This window comes from Periophthalmus magnuspinnatus, chromosome 1 (genome assembly GCF_009829125.3).
Source record: "Periophthalmus magnuspinnatus isolate fPerMag1 chromosome 1, fPerMag1.2.pri, whole genome shotgun sequence".
In the NCBI taxonomy this organism is placed as follows: Eukaryota; Metazoa; Chordata; class Actinopteri; order Gobiiformes; family Gobiidae; genus Periophthalmus; species Periophthalmus magnuspinnatus.
The window spans coordinates 26,781,094-26,796,428 of NC_047126.1; the positions used below are offsets into that span (position 1 = coordinate 26,781,094).

A 15,335-nucleotide genomic window follows, 5' to 3' on the forward strand; every position below is an offset into this window, starting at 1 on the left:
AATATATATATATAATATATATATATATAATATATATATATATATAATATATATATATATAATATATATATATAATATATATATATAATATATATATATAATATATATATATAATATATATATATATATATAATATATATATATAATATATATATATAATATATATATATATATATATATATATATAATATATATATATATAATATATATATATATATATATATATATATATATATATATATATAGTTATAGTTATAGTTATAATTATATATGTATATCTACATCACCAAAATGCTGTTCCACCTTGTGATGTCATGAAGCCGTAGTTTTCAAGTTAACAATTACCTTTTAGCTTTAGCTCAGTAGAAATTGTCCACTTCCGCATTGACATCATCCAAATGATTTTAGTAAAGGTCTATAGAGTTTAAAAACACAGTGGAGCACTTCCTGTATTACCACATGACACCAAAAGGTGTAACAGAGTGTTTTCAGTTTGAGAGAAGAACTCTCTCAAGTCTAAATATGCAGGATTTGTTTGTAAAATGTGTGAGTGAAACAAAACACAACTCTAGGTCTGTTTTTGATGAGGAAACAACATTATAACATAAATCAGAAAATAGTGTAATATGAGCCCTTTAGCAATTACACTTACAATTTAAACATAACAAAGCCATCAGGACCAATGGTCAAATAAAAAACATGTCTCTTTCTCCAAACATCACATGTGCAAGAGACAGTCCACCTTTGTCCAGAAACCACAGCATAAAAATTTTAATTAAAATATAGTTCTTTAAAAGTGAAATAAAGTCTGAGGATCTGAGAGGTTTATTGTGGTTTGATCTGGTCCAGGAGCTGCGGGTCGTGGGAGTAACAGCACTGGTCTCCATACTGACATGTGCCCTGAAATAAAGACATACAGTTAGCTTCAGAAAGTCTAGAGGAGGTGGAATAATATGGACTCTTTCAAAGAAGTTACCATTTTCTGATCTGCATTACAATTTTGTTTTCTCGTCAGAAAAATACCTGAAGTGTTTCGTTTCATCCACACATTTAACACACAACTCCTGCATATTCAGGGAGTCCTTTTCACTCTGTTCCACCTTGTGATGTCATGTGGTGATACAAGAAGTGCTCCACTTTGTGTTTAAACTCCAGACAACTTCAGTAAAATATATAAATAGTTTCAGCCCTGTAATCGGGGCGATCTACTGAACAAAAGGTAAAAAGGTAACTTAACTTGAAATCTACCACTATGTGACATCACAAGGTGGAACAGAGCATTTGGAGGTTTGGAGATGTAGACAGACTAATAAAAATGTTTCTCAAACAAAATTTCAAACTCAATTTCAATACTAAGGAACAGACTCAATACTCCAAACTGATTTTGAAACTGATATTGTGACACTGACATAGACTCACCTGTTTAAACTTTTTACAGGGGAGTTTTTTGAGCTCCGAAGAATCTGTCATTTTCCTTTTATTCTGGAACTTTTTGCTTTTGTCCTGAAGATTCGTCGAGATTCCTCCTCTGAACAGAAAAGCTCAGGATCAGATTTGCTCCTGACAACTGAATTCTTTGTACAAAATACAGAGTTATATATGGGTAGTACCCATTTACTCAGTTACATTTACTAATTACTTTTCAGAGTACTTTTCTAGCAGTATACTTTTACTTCTATTTGAGTAATACTTTTATTGAAGTAACAGTACTCTTACTCGAGTAACACATACATATATACATGTATAAACGTGTCTACATGTACATACATACCTATATTTCTACATGCATATTACATACCCGGCTTTAGCGCGAGCCTTGGGACCCCAGAACGCCTGAGGATTCTCCTGAAACCGAGTCAAATGTTTTTTTCTGGACTGAGGGTTGGCGTCCTCTCTCACAGTGAAGCACGCCTCCAAACTGCAACACAACAAAAAAAACATCAAACATACAAAATATGAATTAATGTTAATTAATAATTGTTAAATTCATAATTAAAATTAAATCTCCAACAGTTCATGATATTAGACTTTCCAATATCTGGAATACTGTTGCTTCTCCAACTTTAAAGGTCCTATATTACACAGAATGGATTATTGTGAGTTTTAAGCCATGTTAGAATGTCGTTACCACCTCCAAAACAGACCAGGAGCTGTGTTTTGTTTCATTCACACATGTTTGAGTAACCATTTATTATTAAGATAAGATATGCCTTTATTAGTCCCACAGTGGGGAAATTCCAAATGTATTACTCTCTGTGAATGAAACAAAACACAACTCCAGGTATGTTTTTGATGAGGAAACAGCATTATAACATAGATCAGTAAATATTGTAATATAGGTGCTTTAAGATACAAGAAACACATGGTCCTTCATGATAAAAAAAAAACATAAAAAGTTGTGGTGGTAAAGCAGTAAACTCTCTAGATATTATGATTAAATTTTCTTTTACCTCAAATTTAGAGATATCTTATGCATTTAAGAAGGCGCTAAGTCACTCCCCCTTCAGAGCACAAAACCATCAGCGTGCAATACGCGAATTAAACTACTGCACATCACATCAGGTTTGTCAAGTTGCTGTGCACAGTTTTGTATCATGTTTTTGTGTATTTATGGAGGTCTCTTTAAGACTGCAGTTCTGACCTGGGTTCAGTGGAGAGGATCTTAAAAGCCGGACTGGTCACAGACAGTTTCTCCCTCTTCACTGGGTTTGACTTCTCCTGTGGGAAAAAAATCAAATTCAACCAGATGTCCTCCCATCCTCCTACATGCCTATGTGTCAGATGCCCTCCCATCCTCCTGTTTCCCCTATGTGTCAGATGCCCTCCCATCCTCTTGCAGTATATCCCTGTGTGTCAGATGCCCTCCCATCCTCCTGTTTCCCCTATGTGTCAGATGCCCTCCCGTCCTCTTGCTGTATATCCCAGTGCATCAGATGCCCTCCCAGCATGTCAGATGTCCTCCTGTCCTTACCCAGCATCGCATGATGTCCCAGATGACTTTCGGAGGAGCGTCTGTTTTTATGCCATTTTTACAGGCATGAGACAGCGACACCCGGTGGCCGGCGTGGAGCAGTGCAGACCTGAACAAAAAGGGGAAAAAGAAATGTTTTATGGATTAGGACATTATAATGCAGTAGTAGTAGAAGCAGTAGTAGTATAGAAAACCTGAAGGGCCTAGAAAGAGCGTTTTACAGTGAATGTAGTAGTATTTGTGGTGATAGCGGTAGTAGTAGTAGCAGCAGCTGTATTTGTAGGGAAGTAGTAGTAATAGTGGTAGTACTAGTAGTAATAGTAGTAGCATCTCATCTAAACTGCAGTAGACAGGGAGTGTGTTACAGTGGCTGTACTAGCAGTAGCAGTAGTAGTAATAGTACTAGTATCTTACCTAAACTGTAGTAGCGGGGGCGTGTTACAGTGGATGGTGCTGCTCAGATTGTACACAGTGTAATACAGAGGCACGTCCTCCAGCTCCTGAAACGTTCCAAGGAAGAAGCGTTCAGAGCATTTTATATTGTGATTAAAATGTTAGGCAATTTTACCCTTCCTTACTTGTGACCACATTTATATTTTAAAAGTTAAAAAATATAACGCTAATCACATGATCTAATTTCTGCCACACAGACCTCCTGATGAATGGTACAAAAACGTGAAACACAGAACTAGTTCATTTTAAACGGTTTACAGTGGTCCAAAGTCATTCCTCACTTAACCTTATGCATTCTGATTATCCTAATTATTCAGTGCAATGAGTTTATCAGCACTTTTTACAACTTTCAGACTATGGGTTTTGCTGTCACGGTAAAGCTAACAAGTAGCATGCTAACAACGTACCCGTGTTACTTCTTGGTTTGCCAACATTTTTAAAACATTGACTTCAAGATCTGCTTTTACAATATATCTGTTCTGGGGAAAGGCACATTTTACTTAATTACATGAGCCTTTTTCTGATTCTGAAAATTAGATGCATCTCATTTAAGACATATTCACTTGTAGTTAGTGCCTATGACATTAAGATACACTTCAGCATATTTAAGATTTAGCTAAACATTGTATAATTCTTTTCTAGGTTTGGCAATTTTTTAAGTTTATATTTTTACTTCCTGGTTGGAAATCATGACATCACTCTGGGAAATTCTAAAACATGATGTACATTGGGCTAAGCTCCTCTAATGTGCATAAATTATTATTTGCTAAATAAAAATATACGAAAACACCTTTATTTTGTTAGAAAAATGTCTTTCTTGTGTAAACATTATTTCAACACTTTGTGCCAAACTTTTGGATAGAACTCTCTCTAGTGTAATGTCATCAATATAGCTCATTGACATATTTCCACATTATTAAGACATCTGCAGTGTCATACCTCGGTGATCATGCTGAGCATCCCCTGGATGCGTCTGGATGTCCCAAACCTAGTGGGTGTCACAGACACAGAGGACAGGACCCTCTGCACAAAGCTCGGCTCATGGATCGGCTCAGCCCATACAGGACCCCCCAGCTACACACGGGAGAGACAAGAGGGGGATATACACAGGGCAGGTTTATTAGGTTTAGTTATCACTGATTACTTTTATTTAAATCAAATAGCTAAATCTGACATCGACAAAAACTATAAAATAGATAAGAGAAAAACCTTGATTTGTCCAGTACAACAACAGCATTCATAGATAAATATAACAAAAAATGCCGTCTAATTTACACTTATCTGGGGTATTAATTGCTAACACATAATATATTTAAATCAGCATGTTACATTTTCTTGTTATGAAAATATATTGGCCAAAAACAATTAACATGTAAGTTTCAGTTTCATTTTAAGGCTCTGAGCCTTTGCCCTCTGTCACTCCCCCTTCAGAGTCACATCACAACATAATCACTAATGAAAAGACTGCACACAAGTTTGTGAAGTTGTAGGGCATTCTTTTCCAATAAATAAGTAGATATATAATACTTATAATAAATATGTAGATATAGTTAATAATATAGAATATTTAAAAAGGTACAAAAACATTGACTAAACTATAAGCATGTTTTGTTGTTTTTTTCAAAGGAGACGTATTGTGCTTGTGTCTGTTATATAGCTGTAATCGATCGTGGATCATTATGTATAATTGGACATTTTAAATCGCAATATTTATTAAAGCTACTTATTAAAAGAAATAGTTGTCCAATGGGAGCCGACATCGCTGTAAACATAATAATGGATACTATGGATCTTATGGACCACATGGTAATATTAAGTGAGTACTATGTTCCTAAATCCTATGGATTTTTTTTCCCCATTTGTATCAAATTGACTATGCGACACTGCCAAATCCTACATGTATCACTGATTAAGAAAATAAAATAGAAGAACGAAGTAAGTACAGGGCCATGGGCATGTATCGTGGCAGTGAAAATTTTAATTTATCTGTGATATGGCATCTTGAAAATGAGCGATTAAAGGTTGCTCAAATAAAAAATAAAAAAAGAGCACAAATGAGAAGCAGAAAGATCTATAACATGGTTAAAAGCTCTGAAAAGTTGATTTTGCTGTATACGTCTGCTTTAAAATGTTACATATTGTGATTTTAAGTCGCTAAAATGAACACTGTAGTTATTTATCATTTTTTTATGTGACTTTATATAATTAAACAGGTAGTGTCTAACCTGGTGCCTGTGTCCGCAGTGTTCGCACTCGGGTCCCACCGGAGGCCCTGTGGCGGCCGAGTACTTCATACTGAAAATATATTTATATGAACACATAAACATAACAATGAAATGTCTGTGTAACACATGCTCCAGAGGTGTGGTTCTTACTGCTTCCCATTACTGGTTCTTCGGCCCATTCTCTGAAAATGGAAGGAGCCACAGCCCACACAGTTATAGACCAGAGCCTGTTTACTGCAAAAGAAAAAGACAAACAAACCAAACATGAGGAAGATTGTAAGACATGTATTATTTTCAGTCATTGGTCAATAAAAGACAAGAAGATTAAGTGACATTCACTGGAAACAAGAAGTCACTGTTACCTAATGGAGTTCTTCACCTTGGCTCAGTTCTTGTTTTACCTGGTTTAGTCTCTGTTTTTTCCTGTCTTAGTTTTTACCTGGCTGAGTTCTTGACCTTGGCCTGCCCGGTGAAGACCCTCACAAACACTCGGATATAGAAGTCCACACTGACGGAGAGCAGGGGGACGATGTAGCGCTGGTACACTCCTGCTCTCTGGTCCAGACTGTGCAGGATGATACGCAGAGCCTGAGAAGGAGGTGTTAGTGACAGGAAGAAGGTCCAATTGAATGCGTAATTACACTACACGTCGCTCAAATGAGGTTGAAGTTCAAACTTTTCACAATGACCAGATCGTCTCCTGGATTTTAGCAGAAAGGCAGGAAACAGGCATGTGGTGTCAAGATAAACTTCTGATGCCCTTTCAAAATAAGTTCTCTAAAAACACTATAGTTGCGTAAACAACGTGCATCACATCCAAGAGCTCGGGGAATGACTCATGATGGACTACAAAAGGTTTATAACTGTGAGGGCTAAATATAAAGCACTTTACAATGTTAAACAGCAACTTCACAAGGACAACTTGTAAAGGAAAAGGCACATGGTTTGTAGAAAGTGAAGCTGGTATGATGGTACGTAGCCTTGTTGATGTGAGCACTGCAGTCACGACTTTATATTGTTATGCAAAATAAAACCATTTAGTGTTTAAACATGAGAATATACAGTGGCTAGCACTGCAGGAGGAGCACTGATCCCTCTGGTGTCATTTTTGAAAATGCTGCTTTGCCTATGTTGCATGTTGCTGGTGTAAATTTCGGGTTAGCGTGGTCTTATTTGCAGCCTCACCATCTCGTGGCAGAACTTGGACTTGATGGACACTGATCCATATTTACTGTAGCATGTCTCTCCACTGTTCCCCGCCATCACAGCCATATCAGTGCAGGTGATACACAGCAGCCCTGATGAGACAAGTGCATTTCAGTGCTTTATGTTAAGCGTGAGGTCACTCAGCCCTGCAAATCCAGAATATATTATTATTATTGGAAAAGTGTTTAAAATGTACAGTGTACACATGAACAAGGTCTGGGTCCACGTTCTGTCCATCCAGTGTTTCGAGAGCATGTCCGCAGGCTTGCGCTGGGTCACACTACTTATAAGTAAGTAGGTAATAAGTAGGTTTCAGGGTGAAGAAAAAACTCACCCTAATGTCATAGCAATTAACAACTCAAAACAAAATTAGTCTCCAAAATTGCGCTTATAAACAGGAAGTTCAAACTGAGTCGGCTCTCACCTCCTTCACTAACGGCCTGTACAGCAGCGTCAATAAAAGGGGAGGGGCTTCCATAAGGGTCCAGGTCGATGACATCATAGCGATCTTTCCTCCCACGTTTCTCGTACATCAACAAACTGTGAAAGCATAACAGAATAAAACCCCATACATGCGCACAGGAGTCTAACCCCACAACCTCCTTACTGAGAGGACACCGGTACCTAGCATCCTTGCAGCTGGCCTCCACTAAATGGCTCACATTGTTGTATTGTGCGTTTCTTGCGATGAGAGCAGCGGCTTTGGCTGAGAAATCGTTTGCTGTGACGCTGCAGAGACCCGGAACTTCAAGAGCGAAACGAACCGAACGTAAACCAGAGGCAGCCAGACCTTCCAGAACCCGCAGACCACTCTAAAGAGAGAGAGAGAGGAGAAGGTTAGAGGAGCAGAGCCAGAGGAGCAGAGCCAGAGGAGCAGAGCCAGAGGAGCAGAGCCAGAGGAGCAGAGCCAGAGGAGCAGAGCCAGAGGAGCAGAGCCAGAGGAGCAGAGCCAGAGGAGCAGAGCCAGAGGAGCACAGCGGATATATGGTATAGAGGAGGGACAGTGGATATTGAAAATTTAAATTGAAAATGTATTTGTCATCTCAAACATTAAGAACAAGTCACACAATATGTTTGCATATATGGTATGTTGATATGGTTGATTACCTCACATCTTTCTCCCGCTCTTGCTATCTCCACTGGCTTCTCTCCTCCATTCGTCTCCTCTGTTTCTTCAGTTTGTTCATCTGCTCCCGTGTGCTCCTCTGGCTCTGCACCTGACTGCTCTGCACCTGACTGCTCTGCACCTGTCTGCTCCTCTGACAGGGACACCACCACGGGCTCCCTCTCCCCAGACACCTCCACCTTCACTCCGCGCTGAGCCAGGACCTCTCTGGCAAACTCTGTGATCACTGCACATCTGAGAAAACAACAGCAGAAAGCACCACTCAAACGGCTGAAAGAATAAGCACTATTTTAAAGGAGCACTGTCAGGCTGTTTTAGTGGTGAGTCAGCTATCCGTTTATCTCCATAGACATTATTGCTGTGCCAGGAATGTTCCATAGTATAGCATTAAACATATCTATCTCCATGAAGATAAGTAAGTAAAACAGTATTAGTTTAGCAATAAAAACCTCCACCTATCGATAGCTGCAGTTCATGTTAGCAAGCAGTATTTTTTTTTACATTTGTGCCAAAGTGGCTGTGTGATACTGCTGAATCCTACATGTGTCACAATTTAAGAAAATAAAAAATAAACTGAGCAAAAACAGCAGTGAGTGGGTCTGGAGGGTAGGAGAATACACACATTTTCTGAGCAAAGACATCTTGAGAACAGGAGAGTAAAGATTATTCAAGCACATATTACTCTAAAAACAACTTAAAAAGTGTAAATGCAGGAAACTATACCACGGATAAAGTATCTGAAATGTCAGTTTTGCAGTATAGGTCCACTTTTCTTTTTCATTTTGCTCTTTTCTCAAACAGAACACTCTGTTCCACTTTGTGATGTCAAGTGGTAATACAGGAAGTGCTCCACTGTGTTTGTGAACTCCATACACCTTCAATAAAATCACTTGGATAACTTTAACCCTGTACAAGTTAAAGCTATTGTTTTAGCTTCATTGAAACTGCTTCACTCTTCAGTGCACCAGCAGATATTAGAAGTGTTCTATTGACTCAGTCTCAACTGTACATAAGGCAAAACAGAAATATTCAAAAAAATAACATAACTTGAAGAGTAAAGCCACTCAAACGAGGCTTAAAAATAGCTGTTAATGTTAAAATGACTACTAAATGATGTCACCAGGTGGAACAGAGTATTTTGAGCTTTGAAGATGCAGACAACTACAGGTGTATTTTTGATGAGGTAACAGCACTCTGACATGAGTAAAAGCTCACAGGAGAAATATATGATCTCTAAAAGATACCACAATGATATAATGACCTGCTCTGTAGGCAACTTCACTTTGAGTCAAACTTTGGCAGTTTTTGTTTCATGTGAATAAATCCAGTAATTATGAAGATATTAACCATAAACCAGGTTGGAATAAATTCCAAACTGCACAGTGTCACCTCTCCACAGACCTGACCAGATACTTGGCCTGGTGACAACACTCATCCAGCTCCAAGAACCTAGAGAAGTTTAAAGGGTCCATATTTTCCCATTTTCTATGTGCTATTTTCTATGTTCTAGTTTCTACAAATCTATGTTGCAATGTTGTTTCCTCAACAAAAACACACTCGGAGTTATGTTTTGCAAATTTAGTTCTTCTCTTTAGTTCTTCTCTCAAACATAAAACACTTTGTTCCACCTTGTGATGTCATGTGGTGATAGAGGAAGTGCTCCACTGTGTTTTTAAACTCCAGACACCTTCACGAGAATCATCTGGATAATATCAGCCCCATATCTGCCTATCTCTACTGAACTAGGTAAAAGGTAACTGTTAACTCAAAAACTACCACTTCATGACATCACAAAGTGGAACAGAGCATTTTGAGCTTAGGAGATGTATACAGCCAAATAATAAAAGGATACTCAATCATGTGTGAACAGAATACAACTCTGGGTATGTTTCTGAGGAAGTAACATCGTTCTAACATGGTTTAAAGCTCAATTTGACCTTTAATACAATACAGCAGATCATTCCAGACACAGCTATAACATCTCCATGGGGACAAGCAGATTACTGACCTTACACCAGAAAAGTTACACAGGACGTCTTTATTTTCCAAACACTCACGTTAAGTCACGGTTGAATTCCTGGACTGGATTATAGAAGACTTCATTGGCACTGGGGAACAAAATGGCCGCCTTCCCTTCCCGCACCACAGTCTCTCCGGGGAGCAGTCCAGGATCAGACCCCTTTCCTGGGGAGGAAGGGGCGGCCTGGGGGGGTCCTGTGGAGGTTGACTCTGGAGGAGGAAGGTCCATGGTTTTTAAAGTCCGATGAAAAATCCAAGGAGAGCTGGAAATCGACCGCAGAAGGGAGACGGAGAGAGAGATGGAGGAGAGGAGAGGGAGGAGAGGTGCAGTCCTCAACAGCATACAGACACAAGCTGAGGAAAGATTAAAAGGATTCTGATTAGATGAAGAGTAGAACTTTGTAGTGATTAGGGTGGCAATCAACTAAAGATATTCTTGGCCGACTAAAGGCATGTCCTGCCAATCAATTAGCTGACTGAAAAGGGTACATGCCAAAGCTCTCAGAATTATTACATGTCTATATATCTGACCCAAACTGCACTTACAAGACACAAGACTATGGGAGTTCATGCAAAGTACTAGGGAACAATGCAATAAAGACAAATTAAACTTGTGAATCATGTGTTTAATCTGCCTGTTTCTATTTTAAAAAATACCAAAATTACTAACTCACTAAATTGTCCTTTCTGCTTTTGTTCCATATATAAATCCTTATAATCTAAATACAATGATTAGTCGTTGAATAAAAATTTTAGTTAATTAAGACTAAAGGCCTACAGCACTACAGGTGATGTGGGTAATTTGGGTTTTAGTTGGGACTTTTGGACCCCAAGACCTCGACCAATACTAACTTGTGCAGCTCTACAACAATAACGACTAAAGCAGGTTCTAATACCAAGTGAAACCAAGACCGAAACCAGGACTAAAGCAGGACTAAAACCAGGACTAATGCAGGACTAATCAGTGTAAACATTAGCCCAATAATGACACGCGCTGAACATATGCAATACAAACTTAACAGTTTCCTTGTCGTGATTAGGAGTGGGCCGATAAACCAACAGAGTCAGAACACCAGGCCTGCTCACATTTGTAATTCAAATGCATAAAGTTACACAAACATGAGCTCCTCTGCAGTTTAACCTCCCGTTTTTACCTCTGCTGGTCCGGTACGATCCGCTTGTCAGGACCCGGGTTCGGTTTGGGTCCGTGTCGTGTCTCTGGGATTGTCTTGGCTCAGTTTTCCTCAGTTTTGGTCATGTTTTTGTCGCGTTATATCCATGCTCACGTTAGCTCCTGTGGGTCGCCATGTTTGCACCGCTGCTTTCTGGGGTGGGTTTTACCTGCGCGTGCTGTCGCCCCCTGCTGCACTGGCGGAGGTAACTGCACCACTTTCCTCTTCTTCTACGTTTTAATGGCGGATGGCACTCATAAAAGGTGCATTTACCCTATTGAATGTCTTTGAACGGTTATTTAAGAATAGAAAAAAATAAAACAACAAAAACAATCCTATTTCATAAAAGTGACTTTTCATTCTGTCCCAAGTGATAGTCTCGTTTGGTTCAGTGTTTTGAACAAACCCTCCCTAGTGATATTTTCTCCAATGCCCAAAAACTCTTCGCTGCATTTTAAATCATATAAATTCTCTCATGATCTGTGTTCAATTCTACCTCTACCAAATACCTCTGTGGTGCAAAAAACAACAAACAACAACAACAAAAAAACAACAACTTTTATATAACTCTACTTTGTTATCAGCGGTAAATCAGGGGCCAGGCTTGGGTCAAGTTGTTTGCACACTTATTCACAGCAGGTGCGTACACCCCAGATGAACTGTTTTTGTCTTAGATTTTACGACTGGTCCAGTCAGTCCACTGAGGCTGGTGAACCCCATTTAACTCATATTAGATCACAGAATATAATAACTGTATATCTAACAAAATATTATCTATTTGCTTGACTTTATTTTTTATATTTATCAGCCATTAACCAATCAAAAGAAAAGGCAAAGACAGGGTCTTGAAAGTTGAGAAATTTGTTATTTTTTATTTCTCTCAAAAATAGAAAATGTGTCAGGTACCGCCACTGTCACCCCAATAAAATTCAATAAAATAGAATTAAAATAAATCTGTAAATTAGACCCTAATTTGAGTAGCATTTACTTTACTAGGAAAGGTAACTACACTTTATGACCTTCATCTTTACCAAAAAAAAAAAAAAAAAAATGTATTAAATCAAATTAGCTCTGGTGCAGAGATCTGAGCGGCAGTCGACGACCGAATCTCCAGCCCCGGTGAAAGAGAGGGTCGCGTACCTGCGCCTTCGGGCCGGGGACAGGTCTCTCACTGTCTCTCACGGGCCAAATGGAGTAATAATAATAATAATGCATTTTATTTATAAGCGCCTTTCAAAAGACCCAAGGACACTGAACAAGATAAAGATTAGATAAAAACATACAAATACAATAAAACATGACAAAAAACTGATTAAAGATGTGTGATTGGTTACAAGAGACAGGATAGTCTGAACAGGTGAGTTTTGAGTCTGGATTTGAAGAGTGGAAGAGAGTCTAAGGTGTGGAGATCAGGAGGGAGAGAGTTCCAGAGCTGGGGGGCAGAGCGGCTGAAAGCCCTGTTCCCCATAGTCACAAGTCGGGCAGAGGGTACAGTGAGCTGGAGAGAGGAGGAGGAGCGGAGAGGCAGGAGCAGCAATGTGGAGGAGGTCAGATATGTATGAAGGGGCGAGGTTGTGTATTGCCTTGAAGGTGGTAATTAGTATTTTGAAGTTAATTCTCTGTTTTATGGGGAGCCAGTGGAGTTGTTGTAGGACGGGGGTGATTTGGTCGGTAGTGAGGGTCTGTGTTATGACCCGGGCTGCAGAGTTCTGAAGGAGCTGCAGTTTCTGGAGGGATTTATTGGGGAGACCAAAGAGAAGAGAGTTACAGTAATCAATGTTAGTTACAAGGCTGTGGACTAGAATGGCAGTGGTGTGGGGAGTGAGGGAAGGGAGAAGACAAGAGACATTGGAGTGCAGAGTACCCAGCCTTCTTGGAGTCTGCAGGAGGGGTACTAGACCAGGGGTCGGCAACCTTTAACACCCAAAGACCTATTTGGGTCTGGTTTCTACGAGAAAGAAAACACTGGGAAATACTTTTTGACATCTAAAATGAAGATAACACTGCATATATTGTTTTAGTTGTTTTTTTTTACCTTTACGCTTTGTATAAACAACTATAGCGTGTTGCCTATGAAATACATGAAGCAAAATATCTGCATAAATATTTATTTTACTTGGTTAATGGGACTTCTGCTCCTGAACCTCTGCACACACCATCTGCAAATCGGGGCTGTAGAAGTCACTTTCATCTTTAAGTCGCACTGTGAGCTGTTGTCTGTGAAGCGTGAGCAGTGTTTGTTTTTAACATAGTTCATGGTGGAGAATAGTTGCTCACATACATATGTGGATCCGAAGATCGACAGGACTCTAAATGCATATTTCTTCATGTTTATGTAGGTGTCGGGGATGGCATTCCATGTTTTAAACACGAGTTTGTCCGATCTTGGAAGGTTCTCGATATCACTATTTGTGATTCTGAACAAGAGTGACCTTCTGATGGGCAACGTGTTCAAGATCTTCTGTCAAGTGTTTGAATTTGGACACCCACATGTCTTTGTCAACTATGTCATCCAGCTCCAGATCAGGTTAACTTACTCCTGCAAATGTGTTTGGGCTGCGTTTTGGCATCTATACAGTCTTCCATGAGTGTGATACTTATTTTGAGTGATAGAAAATAATAAAATATAAATTTATTTTAACATTTCAAGATAATAAATACAGTTGAATTTATTTAAATTAGTTATTTTTTATAAAGTTATTTTTCCAAGCCACGCAGAGCCGGAGTATAAGGATGAAAGAGTATGTATGTGGCTCCGGAGTCGTAGGTTGACAACCCCTGTACTAGACAGTGCACTGACCGGAGACTCCATTGTTATACTGGGGGACTTCATTGCCCATGTGGGCAACGACAGTGATGCCTGGAGTTGGGTGATCGGGAAGAACAGCCTCCCTGATCTGAAGCCGAGCAGTGTTCTGTTGTTGGACTTCTATACTAGCCACAGTTTGTCCATAATGAACATCATGTTCGAGCACAAGGGTGTCCATTAGTGCACGTGGCACTAGGACACCCTAGGTTGGAGGTCGATATCAACTTTGTTGTAGTGTCATTTGACCTCCGGCCGCGTGTCTCGGACACTTGGGTGGACAGGGGGGCAGAGCTCTCAACAGATCACCACCTGGTAGTGAGATGGAACTGCTGGCAGAGGAGGAAGCCAGATACACATGGCAGATTCAAACGTACTGTGAGGTTCTGTTGGGAACATCTGGCGGAGCCCTCTGTTAGTTTGGTCTTCATCTCGTCCCAGGTCCCAGGGGAGGCTGGGAACATGAAATCCAAGTGGGCCATGTTCTCCTCCTCTATTGTTGATGTGGCCACTCGTAGCTGTGGTGGATACCGGAAATAAGGGATGCCATCAGGCTGAAGAAGGAGTCCTATCGAGCTGTTGGCTTGTGGGACTTCTGAGGCAGCTGACAAGTACCTGCAGGCCAAGTGTCCCACAGTTCATGTGCAGAGGCAAAAACTTGGGGGTTGGGAGGAGTTCTGGGAGGCCATGGAGGAAGACTATCCGTCTGCCTCAAAGAGATTCTGGTAAACCGTCTGACGCCTCAGGTGAGAGGGGCTGTGCTTCACCAACATTGTTTACAGTGTGGGTGGAGAGCTGCTGATCTTGACTGAGGATGTTGTTGGGTGGTGGAAGGAATGCTTTGAGGATCTCCTCAATCCCACCGTCACGTCTTCTGAGGAGAGGACTCATCCATCACCCTGGCTGAAGTCACTGAGGTGGTTGGCAAGCTCCTTGGTCTCAAGGCTCCAGGGGGACCCAAGTTTCTGGATGTTGTGGGGCTGTCTTGGCTGACACGTCTCGTGCAACACTGTGTGAGGACAGTGCCTGTGGAATGGTTGATCGGGGAGGTGGTCCCTCTGTTTAAGAAGGGGGACTGGAAGGTGTGTTCCAACTACAGGCCTACTACAGGTTCTGGGAGTATGGGGCCCTTTGCTAAGGGCTGTCTGGTCCCTATATCAGGGGAGCAGGAGCTGTATTTGCATTGTTGGCAGTAAGTCAGATCTGTTCTCAAGGCATGTTGGACTCCGCTAAGGCTGCCCTTTGTCATCTCTTCTGTTCATTGTATTTATGGTCAGAATTTATAGTAAGTGCTGCCAGTGATGCGGTCGCTGCATCTGTCTGTTGTGGTAAAGAAGGAGCTGAGTTGAAAGGCTAA

The 15,335-nt window shown here is 40.2% G+C and overlaps 1 protein-coding gene across 1 annotated transcript; it reads right to left on the bottom strand.

Moving 5' to 3' along the window:
- Positions 1 to 582: 582 nt before the first annotated feature.
- On the bottom strand, positions 583 to 11,328 carry trmt1 (tRNA methyltransferase 1). Its single transcript, XM_033967838.2, has 16 exons — positions 11,155 to 11,328; positions 10,039 to 10,354; positions 7,963 to 8,215; positions 7,480 to 7,667; positions 7,280 to 7,395; positions 6,835 to 6,947; positions 6,089 to 6,237; positions 5,800 to 5,883; positions 5,650 to 5,719; positions 4,364 to 4,498; positions 3,386 to 3,471; positions 2,972 to 3,080; positions 2,642 to 2,718; positions 1,799 to 1,918; positions 1,420 to 1,528; positions 583 to 900 (listed from the first exon to the last, which is right to left on the bottom strand). Exons 2-16 carry the CDS (start codon positions 10,341 to 10,343, stop codon positions 826 to 828), a joined length of 1,989 nt encoding a protein of 662 aa, XP_033823729.1. The 5' UTR covers positions 10,344 to 10,354; positions 11,155 to 11,328; the 3' UTR covers positions 583 to 825.
- Between the last annotated feature and the right edge of the window lie 4,007 nt (positions 11,329 to 15,335).